The sequence below is a fragment of the Falco cherrug genome, chromosome 2 (genome assembly GCF_023634085.1).
Source record: "Falco cherrug isolate bFalChe1 chromosome 2, bFalChe1.pri, whole genome shotgun sequence".
Classification (NCBI taxonomy): Eukaryota; Metazoa; Chordata; class Aves; order Falconiformes; family Falconidae; genus Falco; species Falco cherrug.
In genome coordinates, this window is record NC_073698.1 from 70,331,416 (window position 1) to 70,358,230 (window position 26,815).

The window sequence follows — 26,815 nt, forward strand, 5'->3', positions numbered from 1 at the left end:
TCAGAGGAAACAAAATTTTAATGTGATAAATGAGGCAGTCTTCAGAACAGTGCAGTAGAAGGCCTGGATAGGAAAATACCAAAATGTGTTAATCTGCATCCGCAGTTGTGTGTGCTTTCTGGTAGGCAAGAGACTGAGAGAAACTTCTGTGCTCCATTACTGGACAATGCTATGGACAGTCCAGAGAATAGGTATCTTCTCAAAAGTAGACAAGGATGAAAAAACCAATTCACTTCTGTCTATTAAGTGTAGTTTTGTGCATTTTTATGGAGGATAAATGAATAGAAATCAAATATTTAATGAAATAAAGGTGACTGGCTTAAATCTTCCTTCTAGTTTCAGAGTCCTGTCCTCATGCTCTAAGGACAAATAGCCCTAAAAGACAAAACAGTGTTTTTATTTAGGGAACTGGTTAGAGCAGAAAGTGAGAGGTGTAATAGCAAGCAGTGATCTCATGATCTCACTACATCATTAATCAATATTTTAAAATCAGTGTTACAACAGCTATAGTTAATGTGAATCACTTGGGTGCAGTGAACACTTGGCCACAGTCCAAAATGTTTCTGTTTTTCTCTCCACCAGTTCTGTTCTAGCCAACTAATAGCTCATCTGGGGATGCTGCTGTGTACAGCTCATGGTCCAGGGATAAGTGTCTTGCATAAAGGAAAACTGCAATTTGGCTGGTTGGGTATATTTATTTACTTATTATTAAGCAACACAAACAAACAGACCACCCCAAAGAAACAAATCACAAACCTAGCTATTATAGGTCATACTAGATAATATAAACAACTGCTTTTTCAGTGACCATGAGATGGCCTTTGTTTTTTTGCTTTTATGTGATGTATTGCACTGGAGCAACAAGCGTTTGGACCTTCTGTAATTAGCTGTAAATCCACTGGTGAAATTAATCCAGTCTGTAGTACCGGGAGGTGTTTGCCTGCATCCCACCATGTAGATAGTATCAAACAGGAAATAAAACATTGTTTCTGACTTGGGCAATATTTTGCATGAACAGTAGCAATTGTATTTAAGAGCCTGTTATTATTCTTTTTTTTATAGGAGATGTATGATGAACAGGGAGGATTTAATAAATCATAATGGAAATCGAGCATTGTAATGAGTTTTCTGTATTCTGGTGAACAGAACAAAATGTACATGTGTGTTTCTTGATACATAGCAGGAGCTACAGTGTGCATTACTACAAAACTGAGGAACTAGTTTTTTATGCAGTTTTTCATTTCTAGGATAACTGTGTAACTCATATACTTCAGTGAAGCCCATTTGAAAATGTAATCTCTGTGATAATCTGTAGATGGCCTGTAATGCATCATTGAAATGTCACCGATGATGTTACTAAACATCTAATTGATCAAGCATTGTTCTTCCTATGCAGAAGCTTCAGTATGAGGCGGGGTGGATGGCGGAAACGGGCTGCCGATGGCGATGGCTGGGGCATATGGGTATGTTCAAAACCAAGTGGCTTTTTTTTCTTTTTTTAAGAGGTAAATGGAAGTGTGGTTAAAAAGGGTTTACAATTTTGTTATATATGCTAAAGGTAATGCTATAAATTAAACCCTTTTGCTTCACTTGAAAACACATAATTAACTTCAAAAGAAATTTTTAAAATGACCAGGTTTTGAAGTCTTCATTCACAGTAATCCACTAAATTGCATTGTTAATAAGTGCAGACCTTTGAATAGCTTTAAATCACCATTTAAAAACTAAACTAAATAATTCTAAAACTATGTATGGTTGTTTCCATGACATTCTGTGTAGTTGGAGAAACAATAACTAAGTCACCTAATTTACATAAATATTTATGATACTACTGTCTCATGTATATTTAAGAACTGAAAATGCATGGAGCTCTAATGAATATTCTCTACATTGTTTCTTTAGGCGAAAAGCCTCCAATTTAGCATCCAGACTTGCATCATTCCCTTGTTTCTTTTTTTTTTCTTCTGTAAGAATTTTTATATAGATAGAATCCTTTTTGTATGGAATAAGATGAAAGAAGTATGAAATAAATCCTTCCATGTTGGTAACAAGATGCAATTATCTTATAGATAAGAAATCAGGAGGATTTATTATTTTTCATTTGGAAAAAGAATATATCTTCCGTATGTCAACCAAAATCAATTTGAGGGGATGGTGCTTACTTTTCCAGTCTTATAATTGATCAGTTTCTGTCTGTAAATGTTAGAAAGTAAGACTAGCAATCATGGGTTTGGTTTTGTTTTGTTTTAACTTAAAAATTAGGGCGGGTACATGTCAGCAAAGGTTAAGAAATTGGAGGATCAATTCCGGTCAGATGCAGCCATACAGCACCAGAGGGATGGAAATTCTTCAAGTATCTTTAGTGGAGTCGCCATCTATGTCAATGGTTTTACAGGTGAACCTTTTATTTTTTTAAGAGTCTGTTCTGATTTAGTGTCAGTTTACCATCCTAAGTGGCGTAAAGAACTGTAAAACACATTCTTTTGCAACTAAGTAAATACGTAACTGTTACTGTGTATGTTTTGCATATTCTGGTCCTTTGTATGTCGTGAGTAGGATTTTCAATACAAAATCAGATTTGGGTTCTGAATATAAATATTATTTTACTGAATCATTTGTGTGAATGGTCACCAATAGAAGTAGGAGTAAATTTTTCCACCCTTCTGCAATCTTAATCTTTGAAATGAAACCTTTTAACTTCTTCCATATTCCTACATACATTATATTTTTAATTTTCCAGACTGTTGATGGTTGGAGTGTATGCATTAAATTTATGTTTGGGTGGATATGTTGGGGTTTTCTTACTCAGAGTGGCATAATGCTTGAGACTGAACCCACTCATAGAGGAAGGATGAACAGAAGAGGTAGAACATATGTATGCTTTGTCTATCATGGAGTGATAGTGCATGTTATCTGGAGTAAGATTTTTAATCAACCATCCTTATGTTAGTATTTCTCCTGGGCTCTGTAAAGCAGCTCAATAACCTTTTTGAAACTTCACAAAAGCCTTTTTCAGGGACCTATGCCAGGAATGTTGTGACTATTATCTAACTGATGCGTACAGCTTCTATGATATGGAGCAGTGCTGGTTTGAGTACAGGACTCAAACAGACTGAAAAAAATTAAGGTGGACGTGGTAAACTATTAATACATCTGAATCAATTACTTTAATACAGGTAGTTTCTTTAGTGAAAATCTAGCATTTGCACATTCTTTGAAGTACTAGTTCCTAAATAGAGCTTTTCAAGATGGTTGTCCAAAAGGCTGGAGTAGGAAAGGGAATGCTTGGGGAAAATGTGTGCTTTAATTTTTAGGTAAAAGTTAGAGGTATAATCAAGTGTTAGAAATATTGTGGAAGTTGACAGTAGGCCACTGGAAGCTGGAAGTAATGGTAATTTTATTCTTAAAAAAAAATTCTCCTTCCTGTATTGATAATTTTTTTTTTTTTTTTTTTTTTTTTAGTATCCTGTGCTGGATTTACTATTCAAAACATTTGTGCTGGCCCAAATCTTTCGGTGCCAGCATGGTACAACTGGGAAGGCTTTCCAAAAGCTAAAACTTGTTTCTTTTTTTTTTTCCCACTTCTGCTTGCAAAATAAGTACTCTTTTTAACACGATTGAGGGGATAAGAAGAGATGTTAGTTTTTAAGGTATTCTCTGTTTGCTGTAACAATTGAAGAATAACCTGGTAAAGAAAGAGTGATTTAACTGCTTCAGTAAATCAGAAATTGTACAGTCGTTCTGTGCTGTTGCTAACACTTTTGATACTAATTCTTTTCTATTGCTTCTGGGTATAAATTACTCTCCCAAACTGTGGTGAAAAGATGAGTGAGCTAGTCTCATTTTGTGTTATGTTGAGGTAAAGTGTTTTTAATGTAGTCTAGCATTAAATCTATTTGATTATTCCCCCCATACATGTTGTGGAAAGATCCTCTAACAAGTAGAATGTTTACCTTTTGAATTGGTCTCTTCAAAAACACAGTTTTTTACATTTCTTCAGAAATGCTTTTCTGATTTGTTCTTTGAAGAACTTGTAAGGTTTTTCTGAAGGAAAACAACAGTTTGTACTCTTTCAGGTCATGGCGTCATATTTCTCAGAGTTGTTTTTCTTACTGTATTTGCTGACAAAAAACAGAAATATTTCTCGTTTAAATTTTATAGATCCCTCAGCTGATGAATTAAAACGGCTAATGATGTTGCATGGAGGCCAATACCATGTATACTATTCCAGATCAAAAACAACTCACATCATTGCCACAAATCTTCCAAATGCCAAAATAAAAGAATTGAAAGGAGAAAAAGTAGTTCGGCCAGAGTGGATTGTGGAAAGGTAAGTGTAGGTCTACTACTACTTTTGGAAGTTTCTCCTTTTGGGGGGTGAAAGAAAAAGAAGAAAAATCTGGAGAAACAGCATTATATAAGATTGCGTTTTAAGATTATGGTTTAGTTTAAAATAAATCTATCCTTGCAACAGCTGAGTAAAAGTAGCACTGTTAGACTGAATATACGCTTAGTGATCATTCCTTAAACTTCACTAAGAACATTCAGAAAGTCTCAGGCATATCAGAAAACTGAATGTTATCTTGTGGATTCCATTTAATATCCAATCAATTGACCAGCCTTCATCTCAGTATGTTTAAGTAAGTACCAGGTGATTGGTTTTTAACCTGTTGCCTTGTGCATTGCATAAATTTCATTTCATCTGTGAATAAAGAAGGTCAGTTGAAAAGCATTTTCATAAAATCTAAATTAATCCATCTAAACATTTATTATGTTGTGACTTTGTAACAAAACAAAAACAACATAAAAAAAACTCGCCACAACTTCTATTTGCAAAGAATTTATGTTCTTTGGTTCCTCCATACAATGGAATATGTAGGATCAACTAAAGTTGTCCTCAGGTCCTTGAAAAAGATGATAGCCAGGCTCAGAGCAGTTAATCTGGCTTGCATCTGTCTTCCATCTGAGGAACCCATGGGAAATGGAACAGACAGGAATATGTTCTGGAAATAATTCTGTCAGTGTCCTGCTGTTCTTAACTAGCCTCTTTCCTAGATGACCAGCAGAAACAGGCAAGGAACGGTTCTGCATACGTACTTGTAAAATCCTATTTGAAGTTCCTATTTTCAGTTTGCTGATTTTCAGTCCTTTGGGTTCAACTGTTTCGTATCATGTATCTTTAAGGTAAATTTTCTAAACTTTAGTCAGTAATGATAGGTTCCTCACTTTGAAATGGATTTTAGGCAACGTATTTTTAAACAGTTTTAGGGCCTCACCCATGAGTTTAAGGACTTGGAAAATGGTAGTAGGTGCGGTTTTATTTGAAAGGTGTGGCTGCCATTGATGCCATTAAAACTTATGATTTTAACCAAGTTGGAAAAATAAATTTGTATACATTCAGTAGTGACTTGCTAGAACCTAATGCATGAAATCTCCTAGAATTTGCCTTAGGATGTTTGTTCAGGTTCTGCATCTCCTGGTTGTGGAAGGTTGTACTGTAGAGTAAGTCAGAAGAACTGAGTATAGACAGATACATAGGGTTGAGCACGAGCAGACAGAGAACTCAGTGTTTCAGTAGAACTGGGTTCATGTCAGAATCTGGAATAAAAGCTAATTTCACAAACCCCCCTCATTTTTTCCTCTCAACAGTACTGAAGAACACTCATAGGTTAAATATTCCCATCTCACTGTATGGAATACCAAATTATGTTCTCCTTGGTAGATTAGTTGGTGAAAGTGCAGTGGATGTAGAGGTTCCAAGTTTATTGAATATTCATGTGCACATCGTGTTAGTGCAATATGATGGGTTTGGGGTTTTTTTCCAGTTTGGTTAAGAATCCACCCTGAAATGTTACTGTCACAAATTGCTGGTAAAGCAGTGTTGTCAGATCTTCAGTCTTGTCATCCAAGGTTGCAAAATTAAAAGGTCGTTTGTCTGTGGAGCTTTGATTTATTTCTTTGTGTGCACACATTTATGATCTAGTCCTTAATTACATGATCACATGCCATCTTTTTTCACTATGGTATCTGACACGTTCTCTTCAAGGAAAAGGTTGAGGTCAGGTTGCAAATTACTAATTCATCTTATTGCTTCTTGTCTCTAACCCTGTTTCTTACTTATTGTATGTGACTTGAATTCTTTGTTGATAACAGAATGAATAACTTAATTCCTGTCTTTTATTGGTGCTTATCACTATAGTATCTGTCTGCTTTCCAGAGATTAATGAACTTAAGCATGGCACTCATTACAATAGCTATTATTTTCATTTCTGTTTGAGAACCACCAAAAAGACATTAAGGTAACACACCAAAAATGTCAATAACTTGGAATATGCCATGTGAACTATGTAAGATAAGATTTTTTAGACTTACTTATACAAGGATGGTAAGGCATATGTTGAAGTTTATTACTGCATTAAAAGCTTTGCATATTCTGAACTGTAAACTTTCTGAACTATGGTCTGAAGTCAGACTCTGATAAGGCTGTTGTTAAATGCTAGTAGCGCTAGAATTTTGGTTTAATTAGCATCACATAGAGACCCTGTGGTAACAGTAGTTGCAAAATCCAGTATTGTGGAGCAATGGTGTTTGCTTTAGTGACAGAATCATTCTTTCTGTACTCCCCTTGTTGTATGTTTTCATTCCCTCTCCATTTCTGCAACAAATGAAGGAGGAGACTTGCAGGCAGACCTCCTTTGTAAAATTTTTCTTCCTTTATTTAAAAGATACACCATGTAATTATGTAGCTTGGAGAGGTGGTTGTGCAGCGTCCAGTGGAAGCCAAATTAAGGTGATCTGGGAGCTTGACTTTCAAATTGAATATTCTTTTAACAAACATTCTTTAACATTTATAATAAAATTCCTTTTTGGAGATTAAGGATAACCAACCACTATGATGAGCTCCCAGTAGAATTTGTGGATTCCTTATTTTGATACTCAGATTCAGTGAATATTCTTCTTAAAGATTGGTGTTAATCTAACAAAAATGTGAAGACAATAGTTTAAAATAATTTACCCAGACCAAAAATTAGTCTGGTACATCACACTTCACTTCCTTTTTCTGATGAGGATTCAGAATACAAAATATTTGAATAAATGAAAGCTACCTGTCTTAAACAGTACAGCTTTCAGAAGAGATGCCATGTTTGGTTTTTTTTTTTTAAACCTGCAAAGCACTGAAGGGGAAGGAAATGGCTTTTATAGCTATACTGGAAGCAAGTGGAGCAGGCCTGCTGTTGTGGGGTATCCTCATGACAAAGGATATGGAAAAAGTTGAGGTACTCAATACTGCCTTTTCTTCAGTGTTTAGTGGCAGGGTCTACTTTCATGCCTTGAAGGCCTGTGTGCCTAGTGGCAGAATTTGGAGAAAAGCAATGCTACAAAAGGTACAGGAAGCGTAAATTGTGTTTCATTTAAGGAAACATGACATAGATAGAATGCATCCAAGGGAGCTGAAGAAGCTGGCTAATACCAGTGCTACACCAGTCTCTCATCTTTGAAAATTCCTGACAATCAGATGAGATTTTCCAGAATGACTGGATAAAAGGCAGATGTCATGCCTGTCTTCTGAAATGGAAAGAAGAAGGATCCAGGGAACTGCACTGTGATCATCTTCACCATGGTTATTGAAGCCTATGGAAAATACCTTCCTGGAAGCTGTATCTAAGGTGGCTGTATCTTGGTTGTCTTCTGTGGTGAGATGACTGGACAAAGGGAGAGTAGTGGCTATCATTTGCTTTGACTGCAGTAGGGCTTCTGCACTCTTTTAGTCAAACTGGGGAGATACAGATTGGATAGTGTGCTGCTGGCTGGGTGAAGAACTGGCTCAGCTGCCTGGCTCGGACAGTAGTGGTTAACAGTTCAGAGTCAAATTGGCAAATGGTTACAAGTTGCAGTTTATTGTCTTCATGAAAAATGTGGACATAGGTGACACAGTAAAAAGTACCTTCAGCAAGTTTGTGGATGACAGCAAATAGAAGGGAATCCTTGGTATACGGGAGAGCAGGGCGGCCCTTTGGACAGTGTCAACAAACTGGAGGAATGGGATGACAGAAATGTCATGAAATCCAGCAAAGTCAAATGCAGACTCCTGCATGTGAGGATAATTAATTCCATGCAGCCAGATAGGCTAGGGAGTCACTGGCTGGGAGACACCCTTGTAGGGAAGGACTTGAGTGTCCTGGTGGACTACAAGTTGACTATGGGTCAGCAGTTTTGCCGTTGTGGAGATAAAGGCTAATAGCATACAGGGTTGTGTTAGCAAGACCATAGCCAACAGGTCAAGGGAAGTGATTCCTCCAATCTATTTGACATTTCTGAAGCTACATCTGGAGTTCTGTGTCTGATTTGGGGCTTCTCAGTATAAGAAAGCTGGTTTTGTTCTGCTTGGAGAGAGGACTGGGGGTGATCTAGTATTGTATTTTGTTACCGATATAGAGGTTACAGAGAGCACGGAGCCAGATTTTTCTTCAAGATGCACAGCAAGAACACAAGAGGCAATAGTCTCAAATAGCAGCAAAGAAAATTTTGACTGAGTATAAGGAAAAGGATTTTTCACAGTGATAGTAAGCAGTGGAACAGGAGGTGCCTAGAGAGGTGGTGGAATCTCAGGCCTTGGAGATACTCAGAATTTAGGTGGAGTCAGCCCTGGGCAACCTGATCTAACTTTAAAGATAACTGTTTTGAATAGTGTTCGGACTAGAGAACACCAGAGGTCCTTTCCAATGTAATTTTTTTAGTGATTATGAATTCTGTGATCCAGGGATTGTGGAATGGGGAACAGTGTTGAATGATGCATCTAAAATGGGATTCCTATTGCTGAACGTTAGTACAGTTAGAAAAAAAACAAACCAACTGTGTATTGATCTAGTGATGCAGCTACTCCAGTAGCTAAAATTTTAGCTAGAACTTTTTAAGTAAATGTGGGAGTTTATCATATTCACACAGTGATAACGAGAAACAGTCTAACCAGGTATTGTAAAAGCCTACTTGCTGCATCACTGCTTTCTGTACAAGAAAACTTTGGAACTCTACCGTGTGTATTTTTAGCTTTATTTAGAATCATAGAAACATTTAGGTTGGAAAAGACCTTTGAGATCATCAAGTCCAACCATTAATCCAGGACTGCCAAGTCCATCACTAAATCATGTCACTAAGTATGAAATCTACAGGTTTTTTAAAACACATCCAGGGATGGCGATTCCATCTTGGGCTGCCTGTTCCAAATGGCAATGTTTGGCAATAGTTCGCAACATATAATGTAAATGATGTTCCTTTATGAGTGCTATATATTCACGTATCAAACAGTATTTAATTGATATATTTTTAGACCTGTTTCTACTATCCCATTCCCATAGAAACCTTACTAGGTCTCTGTGTATATGCCTAACTAGTTTTAATTTACCTAATTGGGAAATGCGATCCCTCTACATATTTTTCTGTAATTGCAGCAAGAAAGCTCCTAAGGGCATTTGTTCCACTGTCCAACTCCCCTGACAGTAATACAGATTTGAGCTAGTTAAAAAGCACATGTCCAAGAGAAAGCATTCAGGTGTTGAACAGAAAAACAGTATCTGTCACTGAGCTAGGTTCTCTTTAAAAATTTGAATCCAATTGTATCTTCAAAACTGAGCACTAATTAAGCTGCTTTGATGTGAGAGAGGTTCCTCTGCTGTAAGAAATTTCAGCATCTCTGATCCAGTGTTCAACATGAAGAGCTGCTGTTGTGATTTAACCCTGGCTGGCAACTAAGCACCATGGAGCCAGTCACTGACTCCCCCCCTGACCCAGAGGGATAGTGGGAGGAGAATTGGAAAGGAATGTAAAACTTGAGGGTTGAGGTAAGAACAGTTTAATAGTTGAAATAAAAAATGAAAGAACAATAATAATAACAGTTATAATGAAAAGGAGGGAGAGGGGGAGAGGAATAAAATCCAGAGGGAAGGGAGGAAAGAAAACAAATGATGCACAACAGAGCTGCTCGCCGCCCGCTGACTGATGCCCCACCAGTCCCCAAGCAGCGATTGGCAGGTCCCGGCCAACCCCTCCAGTTTATATACTGAGCATGGTAGTACCGTACCATTCCATGGTATGGAACATCCCTTTGGCTGGTTCAGGTCACCTGCCTTGGCTGTGTCCCCTCCCAGTTTCCCGTGTCCCTCCATCGCTTTCACTGGCAGGGCCTGAGAAACTGAGAAGTCCTTGACTTGGTATAAACATCACCCAGCAACAACTGAAAATATCCGTGTGCTATCAACATTGCTCTCACACCAAATCCAAAACACAGCACTGCACCAGCTACTAATCTGAAACCAGGACAGCTGTATATGGAGAAGAGGTGAAGTATAGGCTGGGAGGGCTGTTACCTCTACTGCCAGCAACAGGTATTGGGGTGGAAGGATGAAATCATGCTGTGGTGTATTTTTGAGAAGATTCCCCTTCAAAGTCCATGATTTCCCTAAGGAATTCAAGAGTTACTGAATTATAATTGCAGTGTCAGTGGAAGAAGAAAAAGAAGAGGGAGATACAGTGGAACACATAAGACAGGACTGGAATGATTGTGGTAGATACTTACGGAATGTCTATTTGGAAGTTATTCAAGCTTTCTTCAGTGAATTTTCTCACAAGGAGGAGCAATTACCTTTTCAGAATGGAAAAAAGTAGTTCCTCTTTAATAGTGAACCACATCCTAGCTGACCTTCAAATTCTACGCAGATTTGCTTGGAACACATGCATATGTATTGTTCCAAGTTTAAAAGCTCAGTCAGCATTGTTCGGTTAGAATAGCCTGGACAACTCACCATTATTATTTTTTTTTTATTATTGGGCATTGTTTATTTTGGTTTTGAAAATACATATTTGGATTTTGTGTCAATTGGAGAAGATAAATGGATGTAGACAACTGACCAACAGAACCGTGCAAATGTCTTTTGTAGTACCAGTCACCACATCACAAATTACTTCTCAGTGAAATTCAGTTAGTAGTGGGAAGGGGGCTGTAGAAGGGACTGCAGGTACATATAGCAGAACAGCAAACAGTAATGACTAAAGTAATAGTTTACTGTGCATAAGGTATTTTCTAGCACAGAAGGTTGGTTTTTTTTTAATGTCTGAAATAGTAACCTGTTCCTGGTTTTTTTTGTTTCAGCATTAAAGCTGGGCGTCTCCTGTCGCACATTCCGTATCAGCTTTACACCAAGCAGTCAAGTGTTCAAAAAGGTCTCAACTTTAATAGCATATGCAAACCTGAAGATGCCATGCCAGGTCCAAGCAATATAGCTAAAGATCTCAACAGGGTGTAAGTGTTTCTGATCTTGTAATGCAGATGCTAATCTTTCACTCATAATGGGTTTGCACTTATAACTATATAATATCTTTTAAATTAATTTCTTCTCTATTAAGAGGAAATCTCTGAGGCACTGAAATTTAAAAGTAAGGCATAGCTATATAAGTCAAGGACAGAACTACAGTTACCTTTACTTCAAGCTTTGTCTCTAACCTTAGGACCACACTTTGATTATGTGACTTAGAAATCCTAGGATGTAGGATATCTGTGTGGAAGCAACAGGTATACATTAAAAGATTCTGACTAGTGACACTGAAAAGTAGGTCTTTATTTCAAAAACAAAAAGCTGGTGTGATTTGATTACTTTTGCTGGAGGTGCCTAGGAACAAATACAAATGCATATTAGTTAAGTTCTTTCTTTAGCTTCTTTTAAGCCAAAAAGTGACAGCATACCTTATATATGTTAACACCAAGGTTTAAGTCACACTTGAGAGAGAAGATGGATTAAAAAATTCAATTACAACGTAAGAAATTCTCCTAAAAGACCATGAGAAGAGAAGAGAACAAAGCTATGAGTGAAACTTTTAACTGGCAGAGGAACTGGAATTTGGAAAGAAACCTTCCACTTGAACATACTGTTCTGTAGATCTTTTTAAGGGGGTTCCCACGTCTTTTTCAGAAGCATGTGGTTTTTTTAGAAGGAAGAATCATAAGATTACAGAATGTTTGAGGTTGGAAGAGACCTCTGGAGATCATCTGGTCCAATGCTACTGCTCCTCAAAAAGGGCCAAGGATACTGTACAAGATACTGTACTTTCTGATGCGTAATGGTGATCTCTATTCTTCTGTAGTCTGCTGATGTATTTAAAATTCAGTTCCACATAATGCTGAGGAGACTTTACCTATCAGTGGGATTTGTCTGTATTTAGAAAAAATGACAGTGCCACAAAATTAATATCGTAAGGAGTATTTACCTGTATTCTAAACAATGAGTGATACAATTACCATCACCTCTTATTATTGCATTGTTAATGTTTTTCAAATGGGAAAAATATTCACGCTTCCAAAAATAACAATTTAGTCTGAAAAGCATGAGTTAAAAATCCTGCCCTAGCCTCTAATACTAAATATGTACCACTGGGTATACAACTTTCAACCATGCAACTCCTCCAAAATGTTATGTGTAATAATTTATGATTGTGATAATCTTAACCAAATTGTTGTCACACTTAATTGGCTTTCTGGTTTCACTGGTATACTACATAGCTAATTATTGCCTGCCTTTTTTTGTGTACTTACATTGATAGCTTTGGGAGTTGTGAATGGTGGTTGTGGGTTGAGTTTTTTTCAGCGGATCAAGAGTATGCACAACTCTTGAAGGCTTTGGTTTTAATTCCACTTAAGGTTTGTTACAGCATTAATTCTTTGAATGAAAGCTTTACCTTTACATTGTCATAGTAAATGTAAATTGCCAGTGCGCTTGTGGCAGAGTACTTTTTTTTATATGGTTAAAAGATGAAAATTTGTTTGTTTGGGGTTTTGTGAAAAGCTAAGAATGTGTTTGATTTATAGAGCTTGAACAGATATTTTTTTCCCTTGGGAGAAGGTAAAATAAATGCAACACATCAAAATAATTTTCTAAAAAATAGAAGTTTTCTCTGTATACTTTGTTTTTTTCTTTTTTTGTGTGTTTGTAACTAGATAAGGAAAATCACCTCTCTTGATAAAAAGGTAACTCCTTCTGATGGTTTGCCTTATTCCTGCCCCATTCATGCTGACCATGGTAGTACAGTTCTGTTAACAAATAAATATTATAGTTCAGTTGGAGAATGCTGGTCAAATTAAAGGCCTTGGAAATAGCTGTTCTAGTGTGAGCATGGTTTTGGCTACTCCCATATAAACTCCGTGTAGCGCTGCATTAATAATACACCAAATCTGTGAAATCTTTTGTACAGCAATATAATATTTTGTGACATGCAGAGGACATGGCTCAGAGTTTGAGATAATTGTCTTGAAAATGTAAAAATTACTCAAATACATACCAGTAACAATTAGGAAGATAAATACTTAGCACTTGAAATGACCTGTAGGTGTGCCTTTTGAAAGATGTGGTATTAAAGAATCATATCTGTTTCAGAAATCATATTAAAAAGTGTGAGATGGAAAATGAGATGACACCCAACGGAATAAGTAGCTGGAATGAAGAAGAGGAGGAAGAAAATGACGATTTTGGATTTGTGGAGCTGGAGCAGATCCTTCCTGGACGGAAACAAAATGGGATTCAGTCTCACAAAGACAGCACTGCCGTTTTTAACGGACGGACACACACTTCTACCAGTGCCTTAAAGACACAGGATTGCTTGGTGCCCTCCGGCAACGGTGTTGCGAGTAGGTTCTCTCCAAGCCCTGTGCTGGAGGAGGAGAAGACTGAAAAAGGCATGGTTGACTTTAGAGACTGCACAACGCAGCAGTTGCAGCAAAGCAACAAAAATACAGACTTCTCGTGGAATCCACATAGGACTATGAGTAATTCATCCTCATCTTCATCTTTGCACAGTAATGCTAAAATAAATGGTGCTCACCACTCCACTGTTCAGGGGCCTTCAAGCACAAAAAGCACTTCTGTACCTGCTGCTAGCAAGGCAGCTTCCTTACCTGTGTCCAAACCTTCAGATTGTAGTTTTATTTCTGACTTTTATTCACGTTCAAGACTGCATCATATATCATCATGGAAGTGTGAATTGACAGAGTTTGTCAACAGCCTGCAGAGAAAAAACAGCGGTGTCTTTCCAGGAAGGGAAAAATTAAAAAAATGGAAAGCAGGCAGGTCTGCACTTAAAACTGACACAGGTAGATACTTGTTTAAGAAGGTTTATGTTGAGAAGGTGCCTTATATCTTTGTACATGAAATGTCTAACTGAGACTAAGTAGGTTAATATTCACTGTCCACATTGTCAGGCTATCTTGAAAAGCTTGGTGACCTTGGTACTCTGAAAACTAAAGGATCTGACTGCTTTTGGTTTTGTTTGAGGTGGTTTTTTTAACTTATAAAATGTGACTGAATGTGATACTCTGGTCTATATTCAATTCCTCCTTGTGGAAATAATACCTCTTACTTTACCAAGATATGTGGATTGATAAGGGGAAAAAATACTTTCTATATATCTCTAACTACAAGTCTGTAGTTGCTGTGTGAAGGTCTAAAGGGAGAAAACAGAAGAAAAAACCTTGCTTCGTATAGTTCAGTCTGAAAATTAAAAAGATGAGTAACGTTTGGAAGTGAACTAAAATTTAATTTTTTTATTTGTTAGTAAGAATTTTATTTCTCTGGGTCTGTTTAAATGGTGTAGCAGTGTCATATAAGACTTCTGAACCTGGCTTGTGGCAGGCAAGAAATGTTTTATGTCATTACATCAAGGGCCAAAATGAAAAAAGTTGTGTAATTCATAAGAGGAAAAGCGTTACAAGTATAGGTAAAGCATTTTACATCTTTAGAATCTCTCATTTACAGTCTTACTCAATTAAAAGGCTAGCTCTGTACCATCAAAGAGATTCTGATTCTTGTGCTGTAAAAATACTCACTTGTAATCATACGAAGATACGCTGGAAGATAAATTACCACGTCCTAAAAAATTGTTAGATTAATAAATTAACTGATTCCATGTTTGTTCTAGGACCCAGTTATAAAACATGTTAGCTTATGAACTACCTTAATGTGTATTTTTTTCCATCAAAATATGGTATAAACTAATATATTTTTATTTTCTCTTTGATTTGGCCTAGAGTATTCAAATAGTTAATGGCTGTGTTTCACTTGACAAGTAGCAGCTTGTTAAGCATTAACTTGATCGCTTTATTTGTAAATACACCCTTTATAAGACCATCGTTATTTTTCAAAGAATGAGCTCAAATGGTAAATTATTAAAAACAGGAAAATACTTTTCTCATTGCTCAGTAATTAACGCAGATGTTAAGTGGAACAATTCACTGATGTCTTGAAGTATTTTTGCACTGTTACACTTTATGCATTGTTCAAATTAAGATTTTTTTGTTAGATATAGCTTCCTCTGGTATGTCAGCAACATAGACATGCAGACTAGAACTTCTAGAATACTTGACGCAAGTATTTCTAGTTCTTCAGGTGTCTAATTTTTTCAGTCTGGGGCCTTCTTGCTCCTCTTCGCTGAATGTTTCTGTGACTGTAGACTCAGCAATGAGAGAATCCAGTTGCATCAGAGGTTTAAAACTAATTTTGGTGTGGTTTATGAAGCATTAATGGTAGCTCTTAGTGCAGCTAAACTTATTTTTTAACTTTTGGAACAGTCTTCTGATTGATGAACAAAAAGGAGTAAAGTTCTTTGTTCCAGATTCAGTGTTAACTTAGTGAAATTAAGATCCAGTTCCCACAACATGCGTTAATCTGCTTGGGTTGGGGGAACTTGTTAGGTAGAAGGTGTTAATTACAAGAAAATAAAATAGAAACTTTAAGTTGATGCATTGTTTAGGCTGTTTGTCTACTTTTATGTTTACATTTCTCTGAGTAAGTATTTTCTTGGTGAGAAGAAACAAAAATCTTCCTAATTTAAGGTGGTAAAATCCTTATAATAGTCCTTAATGACTACTGTGAGTAGTACCAAAGTGTGTAAATTAGGGTTCAAGTTTTCTATTGGTGTATCTTCATACTAGGTAATGTGTCTGTTGCGAGTTCATCCAAGCCACAGAGCTGTATAATGCACGTGGATATGGATTGCTTCTTTGTGTCTGTGGCTATCCGAAATAGACCAGATCTCAAAGGTCAGTATTTAATTCTACATGTTACAGTTTACTCAGGCCTTTAAAAACAAAACCAAACTTGCACACTTCCAAAATGAACTTTGCATGTTAATCTTTTTCTGGCATCTTTGATAGTCAGACCATGCAACTTTCATATTCCTGCTTACTTTCTCACAATTGAAAACAAGTGGAAGAAAGAACTGGAATTCTTCTTGCTGTCTCCTTTTGGTATCTAAAGAAAGAAGAGAGAACTAAGATCTAAAGTAACCATTCTCTCTAACATTGCACATATCTTGTGAGACTTAAATCTGCCATCTTAGAAACTGAGGATCAAATTCTGATTGTACCAAAAGTGGGGTTTGGTCACTCTCTATTAAAAAAAAAAAAGGTGGGATATCCTGATATTTTCGCTGCAGTAAAGTAAGGAGCTTTGTTTAGCTAGAGAAGTGGAGAGGTCAAGGTTGAGAATTATTTCTGCCTGATGCATCTTTTTCAAAGGAAATTTGCTTCTCCTTCCCTTTTCTATCTAAACTCTTATACATTAAATATACTATAAGACCTGGAGGATGAACAATTTAGTTGTCATTTAGAAGTCTGATTTGTGTGATCATCCTTAAGGCATAGTAAGAATTAGTGGAGCTCTTTAGCAAGTTTTGCACCTTAGAAGTGTACCATTCAGAAGCAGAGATGCTAGTTCTTCTGTGCAAACACTGAACTTCAGTGACGCACAAGTCTGAAGACTTGGTGCAGTGGTGACCATCTGACACCCAGCTATCCTAGACCTTGGGAAAGAGTAAGCTGCATATACAATTCCTTTGCTCTCCTCTGTCCAAAGGTAGGAGCAACTATGTCAGAGATATTCCTGGTATGTTTGGATCTTTAAAACTTTATTTCCTGTCAAGGTTCAAATTCCATTACTGGATTATAAAGAACCTAAGACTTTCATGCAAATATTTTTTCTGTTCCATGGAAGTCTGCAGGAATTTTCAGTTCATAAATAAGCTTCCTGTAGAAAAATTACAAAGGCGCTGATACTAGTAAAAAGTCGAAAGTTTACTAAAGATTTTATTTTGTACAGTTAATTAAACAAATGAAACTGAGCGTGTTGGTATGTATGTACATGATAAAGTACTTAAAATCAGTAGCGTTTGCAGTTAAACTGATGAAGTTTCACAGCTTCCATTTATACTGATTATTAAAGACAAACTAGTACAGCTGTATTTCCACTCTTTAAAAGCTTTTCTTCTTTACATGTGACTGCAAGTAAGACAGCAAATTCACAGTCACAGTGCAAAGTCACTTCTTAATGCTCAAAGTGTATAAACTTGAAAGTAATGACAAACAAATCAGACATCTGTATGATCCTAGCCTAGTTGTGCTGTTACTAAAATGTAAGCTATTACAGATGTTGACTTACAAGTACATGTATTTCTTCTCCACAGGAAAACCAGTAGCTGTTACTAGTAACAGAGGTGCAGGAAAGGCACCACTGCGCCCTGGTGCAAACCCCCAGCTTGAACAGCAATATTACCAGAATAAACTATTGAATGGCAAAGCAGGTACAGATAAGTCTGTTTGTCTGTCTGTCTGTCTGTCTGTCTGTGTGTTTTCAACTGTTGTTATTGAAGACTTTTTCCTTAGAGTTTTAAGTGCACAGTGGATAAGTTTGTTTTTTTCACAGAGGGGATTTCAGAAAAGAAATAATCTTTGGACAACAGGATGCCGGTGGCCTCAGAAATAACATGCCCTTGTGTCTTCTTGTCAATTAGTTTTGCTCAGTTTAGAGTGGTTTTAGGTTTTACTCACTTTCATTGAGGTTGAGTATAAGATATAATGCTAAGTAATTATTTAGAATAAGAAATAAATACAAGATGTCCAGGATCACTTTGTTCTGAGTAAGTCTGTTACAGAGAAGGAGGTACAAAATAAATTTTAAAAGTCTATTTTTTTTACTTTAAAAGTAGAAATGACAGCACATGGCCAGTGAGAAACTGATTGTTTGAAGCTGACTTTTCAATTGCATGTGTACAGTATCTCTGTACAGTGAGTTAATTTGGGTGGTCCTTAGGGCATTTCAGGTTTCTGGAAAGTCTGTGCAACTTCCATGAGTTCTGTCTTTCTAGTACTTTTGTTTCCTCAAAATCAGGGTATCTGTTGTAGTTTGAAAATTCCTTGCTTGCTTGCAGTAATTTAGAAATTTGTTACTTTGTGTCCTCAAGTAGTACTCATGTAAACAGAACATACTTTTGTTAACAAGTATATTTTTACTTGTTTGTTTGTTTGTGTAATTATTCTGCCTGAACTGCATTCAGTGTAAGAAAGCATATTGCTAAACATTGGCAAGTTGTTTCTGTTTTGGGTTGTTTTTGTTTTTTTTTCCCCCCCAACAGTCTGCTTAATCAGCTTGAAACTTAGTTTTTACCTCAGGGCTGGTAAAAAGTGCATGTACAAGGGGCAACTGCTATTTCATTTCAGTTTAGATTTGAAAGTTGAGTTTCTCCTTTGCCCCTTGTATATGCACTTTTTCCAACCTTATGGTAGCAAGTACTACTGTTACAAAGTTTACACCTTAGTGAGTTATTTTGTTGATATAAGAGGTGGAAAAAGACAGGTTGTTCTTCCATGGTTATTTCTGAAATGTTAGTACTTCAAAAAGAAAAAAAAAACAAAACCAAAAAAAACCCCTAAAACAGAAAAAACCCTAATCAATTCTGCCAATTTTCAAAGACATGTGGAAACAAGGTATTACAGGAAGTGATGCCATTTTATTGGTCTTTTTGCTGTAGTTTAAGATCACTTCAAAACTGAGGTAGAATATATGTTTGTGGAACCCACTGGCCTTTAACTCTTTGAGGACTTTTCAGGATGCTCCAGACTTAGCTTCTGCTATGTTGTTTGCAATGCCATATACAAGTGTGTTACAAAGATAGCTGTGGTTTTTATGGTGTTGGATTTTCTGTAGTATAGCTTGCGTATGCACTATTAATTGGTAGTTCAGTTTTATACAGCGCCTTCGTAACTTTTATTAGGATCTTACACTGGGTAAGGGTGTGACAATACGATCAAGTGATGTTTGGAGAGTGAGGCAGTTAAATTATTGAAGTTAGCTGATTATCTAGCATGTTCTTTGTGATTCACAAATTCAATAGTGTCTCTTCTACTATATGTACTGCTTAAGGGTACAGCAGATTTCAGCCTATTGTATAACAAACTCAGTTTCTTACTGCAGCAGCTTTTTCCGGATAGCCCCACATTCGTTTCTTTAACTTCAGCATCCAATCTCACTGGCTTGCACACAGGCAGGCAGCTAGCTCTTTCTTTCTTGATACTTAGTCTGGTTGTGCAACCTGTTGTTTTGGTGAAAGGATTTTTTTCCTAACACTCATTTTATAGTCTTTATCTCATCAGCCGCAGTTCATAATATTTTTTTTAGTCTCTTTATGAATTTTTATGTCCATGCACAATGGTTTTATCAACAAAAATTACAACCTGTTGTTTCTGCTTGCATTCTCATAAGTACATGGCTTGTCTTCCTTTTGGGGAAAAGAAATTGGTTAGTTATGGTCTTAGATGAAAAGGTGGAATTACGGGTTAGGCTTTTCTAATATAACAGTATCTTAGAGAATTTATATGACACACTTCACAGCATGTGTTTAATTGTGCCATGCTAGAGGTAGACACAGTCCAGTAGGTACATGTATCACATGGAAAAGATACTTTTCTAAAATATCAAAAATTCAAAATGCTAAATTATGCTGTTAAACATACACAATTCTGTTTGAGGACATGTTATGTAAATGAAATGAAAAGGTAGTTGGCACCAACTCTGAACATGAGCATATTTTTACATCCATGCTTCAACATGGAACTCACATCATTTTTTGATGCTTCGTGCTTTCCAGGCTGTTCTCTGATTTTGCTTTCTCCAGGTCTTGCCTATTAGAAAAAATGTTCTAAATTAAAAAAAAAAAACCCCACACCAAAAAAAGAACAAACAAAACCAAACCTTTATGAATCACTTTTGACCAAATACTGAATTCCGCTGCTTCAGCTACTTCTTTTTTTGCAAATTACTTCTTTAGTGATACTGGTTCTGCCTTTTGATCTGCATTGCTAGAGAAATATCTAGTGTCAATAGAATCTTGACTCTTTTATGAAATACTTTCTTTTTCTTGTTTGAATTCATCCAAAAATGTGTAACTTTTAAATTTAAAAACTTGCTATCATTCTCGCCCTAAATCTCCGAATTGGAGATAGTCTTTCCGGGTAGTAGAAATTACTTCTCTACATACATGCCATCTTTAACATTCATGTTCTAAAGATAGAAGATTAACGTATGTTAATCAGGATTCATAGTTTGGGGTCTCTTTTCCATGGCCAGGATGCCCAAGATGTGAATGTTTTCTAGGCTTCCTTTCCCTCAACCCTAGTATCTCCCTTTTTTCATTCTAAAGAGCAGCAGATTTTAACCATCATATTAGTCACAGATTTATTCTCAGCGATTTCTTTTTCACAGACTTGGGTCCTGGCCTCTGATTTCTCCATCCGTTGCTCCACATTCACCATGTGCCTGTCTAGTTTCCCAGCTTTTGATGAGAGGTTCTCTACCTCGCCTTCCATTGAGGACAATGTGTTCTGCATTGCCCTGAATTTCACATGAAGTGACTCCATCAGCTCATGGGGGGATCTGCTCTGCTGCGAAGTGGAAAAAGTCGACGAGTCCAATGAAGATAGACAAGATGACAGCATCATCTCAGGCCAGGGCACAGGAAGGCATGGACTAAAGAAATTGTTCTTGTCATTCTTATCTTTATTTGGGGCATAATTTTGCTCTAATTTTCAGTTGCCGACATCTTAGGTAACTTACTGAGCTCATCATTCATGAAAATATTTAAGACATAAAAAGGTACACAAATTTAGCAGAGATTCTGAACAAAAGCAGTTTTTCATGAGTCAGGTTCTACCCCTGCTGTCTCCACTCACTACAACACTTTCTCTGGTCTGATAAGTACTTGAATGTGCACACCATGTTACTGCGTAACGTAACATTGTGGCACTGAAGAAAACTCCCTGTTTATTATATTACAGTGGTGTATGGTGGTATATAGACTACAGTAATGAAAAAGAACTATAACACGCATACTGGATTTCATTTTAAGTAAATAGAAGCTTTTTGTCTGTGATAACTTGTTTTGATTCTGGTGGGGAGTTTGGGAGGGCATAGTAATTTTTGCATCTAGCCATTTTTGCAGGCTGATAAATATTCAGAATATAGGCACATATCTTTCAAGGTTTACATACCGTGAAAACCCAAATAGAAAGGAATAGAAAATGCTGTACTTGATGCCAGTTATGCAGTGTCATGGAATTCTGTTCTATAGTACCTAGTATGCAGTGGGCCTAGAGGACTCTAAAATTTATCTAAGAGCATGCAGTAAAGTTTTCTAAAATTAGGGAAGGTCTGTCTCATTTTAAGTCTGGGGTTGCCGTATTTATAAATGTATCGTTTTGATCAAAGGTAAATTTATGGTGATATTTGAAAGAAGTTGACATATCCTAGTAAGAGAATTACTAGGAAGGAACAGCAGTTTTGCCAATTAATATCCCCGTAAGAGTGTTAAAGGAAATGTAAGTTTCTAGCTGGTGTTTTTTAGTTTGAACTAATTAGCATTCTGGTTATTTCACTTCTTAAAAATCACTTTGTGGTATCTAAATTATTAGAAAAGTAGTTCCAAGTAAGAGGTTGTAAGTAGGATAAAAAATGGGTTTGTATTCTGAATTCAGTTTCTGTGTTCTGGTGGTAGTTGTGCTTTTGTAAAAAGGAATGTAGCAAAGTGTCTTGTTCAGCCAAGCAGTTGGTAAATTTTTGAGTGTCTTGTATTTGTTTACAGGATGTGGTTGTAGCAGTTAGCCTCAAGTGTTTGTTCATTTTTATTGTCATTAAAGCTGACTGAGATCAGTCTTGTTTTACACTATGGTGTATGTCATCACCAACAAGCTGCTGTCTAGTAATTTTGGGGGAAATAGAAACAGAAATTTTCTGTAGCTTAATGTTATTCTCAGTAATACGTACAGACCTACCTGCAGAGAGAGATTACTCAGGGGCGGTCTGGTGTTTTTTTCCTGGACCATGACATGAATCAATATAGTAATAAGAACCTCTTCATCAACAGGTAGCAGTATAGAAATTGTATAAAATAAAATCAATAATGTTTATATTATTCACATTCTGTCTGTTGAACTTTTAAGAAAAACAGTATAAAACCAAATATAAATATTATTTTCCAAGCAGAAATTAGAGTACCTGATAAACTGGACTCATCAGTCTGGGAGCATATGGATTCCACACATGTGAATGGAGCTGACTTTGATCTCACTATTCTGTCCATGGCTGAAATAGCTTCTTGTAGTTATGAAGCCAGGTAGGTAAAAGTTACATATCAGGTTGCTTGAAAATCTCATACAGATAAGCATAAAATGTCCAAAAACAGCAGTTGTTCAGTCTGCTTCTTTAGCGTTATCTAGACAGGAATTTTTTTGTAATGTTTTCAAAACTTGTAGTTATATAGGTTGTTAGAATTTAACACTAGGTCTTTCATGTGGATGCTGCTGCTTTTTAAACACTCCTTAATAGCTCTTAACCTAACCTGCATGTTACTTGAAACAAAGCCTATTAAGGAAAACCTTGTGCCACTCACTCTGATATTGTTGATTTCATGATGTTATCTTCACTTCTTTGTGTCAAAATTGCATTCTTTTATGGAATTAAGAACACTTTGTTGCTGAAGGAAGTAAAATCAGACAGGAACTGCAATTACTAAACTTAAAACCGTTTCTCACACAGATTACTCTGAGCATCCCCAGTAACGTACATTATAAATCTTCAGAGTATGAAATGACTTGTTAAAAATAGAAGCACAGTGTTGGAAATAGGATTTTCTTTCCTGGTGGAAATAATACTCCAGAAATTATTCCTTCGTTTGAAACCTTTCTCAAGCATGTTAAGATAGGCAGGCTTATATTTGTATCTTAGAAAGTTAAGAGTTCATTTATTACAGGAGCATAATTTTGTCAACTTGCACAGTGGAATATAAGATCCAGTTACCTTAGTTGCTGTAGTTTATGCTTGGTTTTAATTTGAAACAAGGTAGCAAGTAGCGCTTTCTGGAGACTTTTGGTTTAAGCATGTTCCTACAGGGGAGTTGTCTGTGCTGCATGCCTGAATATTGTACAGCTACTTCAAATACTCAATCTGCAGTTATTTTTCTTATCTATTAAATTGCTAGCAGTTGGGACTAAACTCCTTTTTGTTGACAATTCATTTTTATGGGAAAAGACAAATACTTCATTCGAAAATACCTCATATTTATTTGTGGAAAAGTTGGTACTGTGTTTATTTGGGGTTTTTTTATCCTTCCAATTTAGACAAGTTGGCATAAAGAATGGAATGTTTTTTGGTCAAGCAAAGAAGTTGTGTCCAAATCTTCAAGCAGTTTCTTATGATTTTGATGCATACAAAGAAGTTGCACGGACGGTATATGAAATATTAGCAAGGTAACACGCTGTTTGTTTGCATGATCTTTCGTGGTAAGATTATCAAGCATATTTTATTTGCCACTGCTGCATGCCGTTATTCAATTTAGCATTTTCACCTCCATGTTACTTTTCAGCTTCAATTAAGCCATTCCTATTTGAGATCTTCCTTTTGTAGTATTTTTGTTATTTAAGCCCTGTGCTGCTTCTGAGCATTCTGTCTTGAAGCCAGATCCTCTAAACAGTGAACATCTGACTTCCAAAGGAGTCATTGTTACATTTTTTTACTGATTACACTGTGAGAAGCAGATCTTTGCTTAGTAGTGAGGTACTTCCAGGAGGGTTTCTTGAGTAACTTAAGAAGGGGTTATTGGAGTAACATCTATTAGATTTTATACTTCCTGGGGTTTAAATGCACTTGAACAAAACTGGAAATTTCTTATTGTCAATGAAAAATAAGTGTTCATCTCTTCCAGTTGTTCCTTTAGAATAGAGATGCATGTTGAAATTAGTCCTACCTTAGCAACGTTACTGTAATTTGCTGGTTTATCATTTTTAATATGTAAGTGATGTGTGATACAAAATAAGCAGGGAAATGCCACCACAAAAGGAAGACTTTATTTGCTACATATTTGTTTTAACAGATGGTGAGCTGTTGCTGGTGTTTCACCTCCTTTACTTTGTGTTGATAGCTATACTCATAACATCGAAGCAGTCAGTTGTGATGAAGCACTAGTAGATATCACTGAAATACTTACAGAGACCAGATTGACTCCCGATGAACTTGCAAATGCTATCCGCACCGAAATCAAAGCCCAAACTAAATGCACTGCTTCTGTTGGGATGGGTAAGTACCTTATTTCATTTCTGTTTACAAGCTTTGCCTGCTATTGTTAGGTGTATCAAAGCTATGTAAGATTGCTAAAACTCTGTAAGTACATGTGTGATACGGAATATATTGCCATTTACATTAGTGTAACTAAAAATGCAGGAAAATCTTCATATATGGGAAGTTTTAAGCAAAAATCTATAAAATTGCCATTGCTTCTCCATTGTTATCTGAACAGTATGCTAAAATCCCATCCATATTATATTATTACATTCAACTTCATGAAATGCTACTGTAGTTTTCCAGTAAATGGAAAAATGAGTGGATATTCTGTTCCTTATTGGAGATAGCAGTAAAAATTTACAGGGTGGCATGATTTAGTATAATTATTAGAAGATATTGAAAGCAAAAATTTATATGATTTATAGTAGGTGTTGTGTATGAAATCACACATCTGAAGAGACTTACTTGATTTCTTTTCACTTAGGCCTTTCCTTTCTCCTTTGTTTTTGTCCCTAATTAAACTAGAGTATCCGTAAATAAATATACGGAGCATGTATAAGTGTATGAAATCCACTTGTGAGACAAGCTGAAATTCATTACTGTAAGCAGAATTCTTCCTTTATTTCTTATGATATCATAGTACAGAGACTGTAATTCCCTGGATTCGTGTTTATGTCTTGTTTTACTTGAAATACATTTGTAATCTCTTTTATATGCTTATTTAGTGTTTGTTTTTTGCTTTAGAAAGTGCAGAATTAGGTTTTAAAACATTATTTTCTAATCTGGTATCATAATTCTCTTAGAGATTGAAAGAGACAAATGCCTATGAGCAATTATTATTTTTTTTTCCTAATAATCAATTTGTGTGAGATACTGGAAAATAAGGATATTGGTATCTTTTCTAGAAAATTGTATGGTAGGTGCACAACAAGGACGTTTACTCTTCACTTATAGTTCATCATTAAGTAAATAAATCAGAGGAAACAATTGTACTATTACATGAACGTAGAGACCTTATCTGAAAAACATGGTCTGCCTGAAATGTGTATCTTATGTGATTTATATGTTGCCCAATGGGAAAGTTGTACCAATATAATAAAATGTAAATTTGAATAGATTATGTTAATACTATTGAGATCTCCTCTTGACACTCTTGTCTGATTAGAGATAAATTAAGGAAGGCCATGCTTATAGCAGTTGAATAAATTTGATTTATTACCCTAGAGATTTTAGTGGCTAAACTAAACTGCTTTAAACAATGCTAGTGAAAGATTAAACACTCATCTATAAATATCCTGTATCCATATCCTGTTAAGATGTAAACATCTTAACCATTTTTTAAGTGAGGTATTAGTTTTCTCCTACTTTACATCAGTGTTGTGGGTATAATACATTGCAGAAGGTAAATCACTGAGATTTCCTGGTGTTAGAGGCTATGTTGGTATGTTTGATAGATAAGAGGATCAGTAATCTTCAGTACTCTATAGACAAAACATGGATCCCCAAAGTTAAATACGAAATTGAGAGGAATGTGTCATTAACTGTTTCATCAATTTAGCGCCTCAGTAGAAACAGTGCATGTTAAACTCTTGTTACTGTTCTTATTAACTAAAATTTTAGAATAGACAAAAGAAATGTGAACATAGGTGGGAGGAGAGGAGCAATAGTAACACACAGTGCTGTGGGTTATGAATTCCCTTGACCTTTTCTTAGTTTGCTTTATCTTAGAACAGGGTGTTTGAGTGGCAATAATGAATATGTTTGCGTATCATTTCAGAGATCTTACTGGCTGGGCACGAGTAAGCCTATAAGCAGACAAGAAAAAGTGCTGAAATAGGTCTTGTTCCCACCACACTTTATAAGTGTATATAATAATTTAATGAAATCATTGGATTATTTTAGTGAATACTCAGGCCCAAATATTACCTTAATTCCAGTATTTCAGATAAAATACACTTGATGAAGTGGTCACCTAATTATTATTTATGTTGACCACAGTGGATTTTTTGAAGTTCTGCAGTGTTAAAATACTACACTTCTAATTCTTTCAACCGTTTCCACTTAACTGTTTATCTGTATCTCTACATGTGTAGACCATAACCAAGACCAATAAATTCATTGTTCTTAGGGAAGTGTCCTGTACTTACTTTTTGGTTGGTTTGGGTTTTTTTGGTGGGATTTTGTTTGGTTGGTTTTAACTTTGCAGTTCCAGTTTTACTGGTTACACTGATGTAATTCCAATTACACTGATGTAATGACAAGTACTGCTAGCTGCTAATCTGAAAGTAGATACTGTGCATATATATGAATGCATTTCATTAAATTCTTTGTAAAAGATAAAGGATTTGACCGTGCTTTCTGCATTTTTACCTTGACTGTTGAACTGCAGCATT

At 36.1% G+C, this 26,815-nt stretch overlaps 1 protein-coding gene across 5 annotated transcripts in view; it reads left to right on the top strand.

Moving 5' to 3' along the window:
- Window positions 1–26,815, top strand: part of REV1 (REV1 DNA directed polymerase) — a 62,780-nt gene that overhangs the window by 12,060 nt on the left and 23,905 nt on the right. Inside the window, exons 2-11 of one of the 5 annotated variants that reach the window (XM_055702153.1) lie at window positions 1,397–1,463; window positions 2,263–2,395; window positions 4,162–4,330; window positions 11,147–11,296; window positions 13,422–14,134; window positions 15,971–16,078; window positions 17,500–17,616; window positions 22,347–22,479; window positions 23,483–23,611; window positions 24,283–24,437. In XM_055702153.1, the coding sequence (XP_055558128.1) occupies window positions 1,407–1,463; window positions 2,263–2,395; window positions 4,162–4,330; window positions 11,147–11,296; window positions 13,422–14,134; window positions 15,971–16,078; window positions 17,500–17,616; window positions 22,347–22,479; window positions 23,483–23,611; window positions 24,283–24,437 (1,864 nt within the window). In that variant the 5' untranslated portion in view covers window positions 1,397–1,406. Of the gene's footprint in view, window positions 1–1,396; window positions 1,464–2,262; window positions 2,396–4,161; window positions 4,331–11,146; window positions 11,297–13,421; window positions 14,135–15,970; window positions 16,079–17,499; window positions 17,617–20,593; window positions 20,964–22,346; window positions 22,480–23,482; window positions 23,612–24,282; window positions 24,438–26,815 lie in introns of those variants that run through there. The other 4 variants (XM_055702154.1, XM_027813393.2, XM_027813392.2 and 1 more) reach the window with 4 other exon arrangements.